This window comes from Octopus bimaculoides, chromosome 15 (assembly GCF_001194135.2).
Source record: "Octopus bimaculoides isolate UCB-OBI-ISO-001 chromosome 15, ASM119413v2, whole genome shotgun sequence".
In the NCBI taxonomy this organism is placed as follows: domain Eukaryota; kingdom Metazoa; phylum Mollusca; class Cephalopoda; order Octopoda; family Octopodidae; genus Octopus; species Octopus bimaculoides.
The window spans coordinates 2,194,498-2,199,967 of NC_068995.1; the positions used below are offsets into that span (position 1 = coordinate 2,194,498).

General features: G+C 37.1%; 1 protein-coding gene across 1 annotated transcript in view; it reads left to right on the forward strand.

The window, feature by feature from the left end:
* LOC106871305 (serine-rich adhesin for platelets) overlaps positions 1–5,470 on the forward strand; it is a 185,792-nt gene that overhangs the window by 84,335 nt on the left and 95,987 nt on the right. The window contains exon 3 of the mRNA XM_052973431.1: positions 4,144–4,191. Coding sequence (XP_052829391.1) covers positions 4,144–4,191 — 48 coding nt within the window. The remainder of the gene's footprint in view (positions 1–4,143; positions 4,192–5,470) is intronic.

Genomic DNA, 5,470 nt, shown 5'->3' on the forward strand with positions numbered 1-5,470 from the left:
CCTCCCTCTCACTCTCTCACTCTCTCTCTCTCTCATCTTCTATCTCTCTCTCTCTGAGTGAACACCCTCCCCCTTACTCTAAAATGTGCATGTTTCATGATTCTTCACCAATAAACGCCATTGGTTATCTTATCTGATTGATCCCAATATATATATTTGATGACCGCTTCCGCAACAACATTACCAAACAAACCTCCGCTCTCCCCCATGCACACACACACACACACACAAATATCAATAAATGTGCATACATTCACACACACACACATACACGTTCACACACACTCACACACACAGACACATGTATGTGTATGTATGTGTGAATGTATGTATGTATACATATATGTACGTGTATGTGTATGTGTATATATATGCACATACATACATATATACATACAAATACATATATACACACATACATATATGTATGTATGTATGTATATGTATGTATGTATATACATGCATACACATATATCTAGCTGGTGCTATACAGATACTCAGCTGACCTCTTCCGATCACAAAGTTAGAATTCCTTAATAGGGATATTGATAATTAATAAAATTGTTAATGACATAGATAACCCCCTTGCCCCCCACCCCACAGTTCTAAAACGTACTTGCCTTAGTTCCAAATTCCACCAAGAACTCTCCCTTCCTCTGTGACTTACATATATCAATAGCAACAAGATCTGACCCCCAATTTAGCCCTTATGGAAAAGGTTGGGGTTTTGTAAACTAAGTCTATAACCAATAGGGACCAAGTTGTGCTGTAACCATCGTCCAACTTCCATCTACATTTCTGAAATGGTTTTATTGCTAGAAAGAGTGAAATATCCAGAGATTTTTGGCTCATGTTCCATGTATATCTGATTTCTACTTTAGAATTTGATTGGTCTGTTTCTGAAGACACTCGAAGAATAGACTTATTCCGAAAGAGAGTTTAGGGAAATAGAAATACCAAAGGTGCTATTTACTAATCATAATTCAAATATTTTGCATTATTGCATAACTATACCAAATAATATATATATGCATAATTATATATATATCATGTATATATATATTATATATATATATGTTTTCAAAATGTGACAAGTGACCACACCCCTGACACACAGATGAATGATGGGTAAAAACGAAGATTGGTAAGTGAGGGTTACCCATAAGATGCTGCTTTTAAAAATACTTCATAACAGAAAATAATTTCATTATTTCAGCCAAACCAAACTGTCCACTGACTCAAACCGGTTTTTATCGAGCATTTGTCTTCTTTTTTTTTTTGTCATTTGTTTTTTTTCTTCTTCTCTGTTTTAATTATATTTTTTATTGTTTTTCAAGTATTTTCTTTGCTTGCATAAACCTAAGAAAGAAGAAGACATATTGATTTTCTAATATATCTTTGAAATATACCAAACTCTCTGCTAATGGCACTGTAGTGGTGGTGGTGATGGTGGTGGTGCTGCTGCTGGTGGTGGTGGTGGTGGTGGTGGTGGTGGTAGGTGTCACTGGGGTCAGACTTGAGGTAGGACTGCAGGATATGTCAGACTCCAGGTCAGTATTAGCAGGGGTTTGGGTAACTCTGTGTGAGAGGGGTTGTATTTGTGGATGTATGTGTGTGTGGATGTGGACCAGTGATGTGTAGTGTGTGTGTGCATGTGTGTATCTATCATGTGGTGTGTGTGTGTGTGTCTCTAAAATGTTGTATGTGTGTGTGTGAGTGTATATTGATTGTGATGTTCTACAGTATATATGTGTTATGATGTAAGTTTGTATTGTGTATGTGTGTGTGTGTATGTATAGTGACATGGATGTGTTCATTTTTGTAGTTGATCTTGTTCAGCTCCAAGTTAACTCTGATCCAACAGAATATGACCTTAGGCATTCCAGCCATGGCCTCTCCATCTACTTTTTCAGGAACTCTGTTCTTGAGACTACATTCTCGAATGTGTCTCTTCTTTTGTTAGAAAAGTAGAATGCGATTAGAAGGAGCAGGCTGGATGACCATGCAAAAGATTGTTGGTGTCTGTAGTGGTGGTCGTGGTGGTGGTCACTTGTTGTTTAGCCTCAGGTCAACTGTAATTGAACCGACCTATAATCATGTCTTTTTTGTTTTTTTAAGACTATATTTTCGAATAAGTCCTTTCAGTTGAGAAAGTATTAGCTGCTATCTCTAGCAGGCTCATTGACTGCATAGAGGCTCCTTTAATAGAGTCTGCAGCAATGCTATGAGATATGTATGTAGGGATGTCTTGTAATGTATGTGTGTTTGGTGTGTGTGTGTGTGTGTGCGTGTGTAGTGATGCCATATGTGTGGGATGTGTTTGTGTATAGTGAGCTGTGTATGTGTGTGTATGTAGGTATTCAGTCATTAACAAAGCAATTAGTCAACCTAATTATTTATTTACTCTTTCACTGTTAGTCTGTGTTCACTCTTGATTAATTTTCCAATCAATCACACCGGCCTCTACTCTGTATTGAACCCTAAAACACTATCTTCATTGACTGAGAAGTAGTACTGTGAGATGTTATTATTCATTCTTTTGTTATCCACATCAATCATCTGGTGAAACTTTATTCAGCAATCACCACTCATTAAACTTCTACATTCTCTACTTCATCTGTCAATTCTACTCTAATCTGTAATCCATTACTTTTAAATCTACCAAGTCATTGATTGATTGAAAAAGAGAGAGAAAAAGAGAGAGGGAGAGAGAGAGAAAAAGAGAGAGGGAGAGAGAGAGATAGGAAGAGAGAAAAGGAGAGAATGTGAGAGAGGAGGGTAAGGAAATGAGTGACAAGACTTTTGTGTATAATTGCTCTTTTGGGCAATTATACACTTTTGGGTCTGCTATAGGCAATATGTATTTTTATTAGGGGTCCAGGGGCAGCAGACTGAAGGGCCACCCTGAGTGGCACACACTCTAGCCACACTAGTGAGGAAGATGTGATGAGGTAAGATCTTAGGTTATTAATCCTCACAAGAGAAATGATAAAAGATTGATATATATGAAGAAATATGATATCCAGTATAACTATCCTATCTGACCGATGCCAGTGAGGAAAAGGGTTGTTTTGATGATGACGATGATGTTGATGACGATGATGACTTGATCTGCGTATGTTTAATTGTTTTACACACTGCACAGGTTATACACCTGTATCTGTGTGTAAAGGCAGATGAGTGTGAATAAAGCTGTTTTGGTAATTCTAAAAACATGTTACCTATAATCACGTAGTGTGTCACAAGTGCTCTGTTTGTACTAAATGTTGTCTAATAATGTTTTCTGGATGCTGTATGGGTACATAAGATTTTCATTATATATTTGTGTGTGTGTGTGTATGTGTTTATGTGTTATTATTTTATTTTGCATACAGCTTGCATTGTAGGATGACTCCTTCATCAGCTGTCATCTGGAGATCACAATGGTTTCGCCATCTTCAGATGCAACATCTCTCCCTTTAGCAGCCCCAAGCAGTATTGATGCTACCATGTCTGGTTTATTTTGGTCCAAACTGCAACACAAATTTTTCTTTCTGTTTTATATATGTGTACACACACACACACACACACACACACACACACACACGACTGTATGGTGCTTAAGAAGTCCACTTCACATCCACATGGGTTCAGACTCAGCTACACTTGCATGGCACTTCAGGTATACCTCTACTATACTATAGCTTGGAATTCCTTACTTGAAAAACAGGTCAGGTTTAGCAACAGGAAGAGCATCCGACTAACAATGTTTCAGTAATCTGTGCTAGCATTGAAAACAGACATAAAATGTATGTATTATGTATCTCTCTATCTATGGATGTATGTGAGGGTGTGAGAGAGAGTTAGAGAATATATCATAGTGTCTGTATATATGTGTGCCTGTGTGCTTATGCCAAGACCCTTTTCAGATCCAAAAATGTGTTCACAATATCACAGGAGACACCATTGCCATGTAACAGCATCCATCGATCTTTCAGTCTGTCACCACCTTGACCACTATGAAGAAACAGTGAGGAGGAGGAGGAGGAGGAGGAGTGACACTGCACTATTCCCTTGGAATCAACCACTTCCACAGACTTTATCAACAACACCTTCATACCTGTTTATCAATATCAATTTGGCTTCTTTTGTTTTCTGTTTCAGAGTCCCCCTAAACAAGGGGAAACCGAAGAGAAATCAACTCCAAAACCTGTAAGTAAATTCTTCTGATTATCTTCATTATTTTATTCTTTTATTTATTTAGCATTTTGAAAATTTTGTTTTATGTATTGTCTTTCATGATTTTGTTTGTTTGTTTTGTTGATTTTTTTTTTTTTTGTGGTTTTCACCCTTTTCATACCTGTCCACCTAAGCCCACCCTTGGTTCTATGATATAAATTTCCTGTTTCACAGTGATCTAGATGAAATCTTCCCTCAAAATTTCATGTTAGTTTATGTTCCAAACTCCAGATTAATTAATGACAAACTTATTTTACTAAATTCTTCATTATTTACAAAATTAATTGAAACAAAAGCAAAGAATTTCAACAGAAATATGGTTAACGAAAAGATTAATCATTATGGACCCTAGTGGCAGTGTCATAGAAAAAATGCCCCCCCCCCCCAGTCCACTCTCTGTGAAACTGTTGGTGTTAGGAAGGGCATCATCATGTCAGACATAGAAACCATGCCAGAGTAGACATTGGAACACGATGCAGTTCTTGGGCTCATTGGATCCAATCAAACTGTCCAACCCATGACAGCATGGAACATGATGATGATTTTAGAGGATGGCAGGGCGCAGAAGCTATGACTGATTTGCAGGGTCTCTAAGAGTTTTAGAAGGAAAGGAGAGGAAAGTGTTACCTTGAAACCAGGGACTGGGTCTGAACGTTTGCAATAGACTTGTGCCTGGGAGGGTAACTTTCTAGGTGCAATCCCATGGTCATTCGTGACCGAAGGAGGTCTTTACCCATATATATATGTCTATACATATTTGTATATATATATATATATATATATACACATATATGCACACACACACACACACATACACACACACACACATATATATATATATATGTACATATATATCTGAATGTGCATACATGTAATATATATACACATACATATATGCATATATACATTGTCTGCATGTATGTCTATCAATTAAAAGACCAAAGACACTGTATAATAGAAAAAAAAAATACACCCTGCAGTATGTATTCTAAGTGAGGTGGTACAGGCCCTCTCTACCTAATTATTTTTTGCCATCTTAATTTGTGGTTGTTGTAGAGAAAGCAAAAACACTTTGGTGGCCAGGGTATATCTTGGTTGTCATGTGTTTGACCAACATGTTTGGTTATTGAAATATCGATTTATTATCGTTGCAACCAGCGTGTTGCTTTGCCTTACAAGGTTCAAACCCAGCTAAGGTCAACTTTAATTTTTCATCCTCTTCAGGTTCAAAAAATATTGACTCAACCCTATG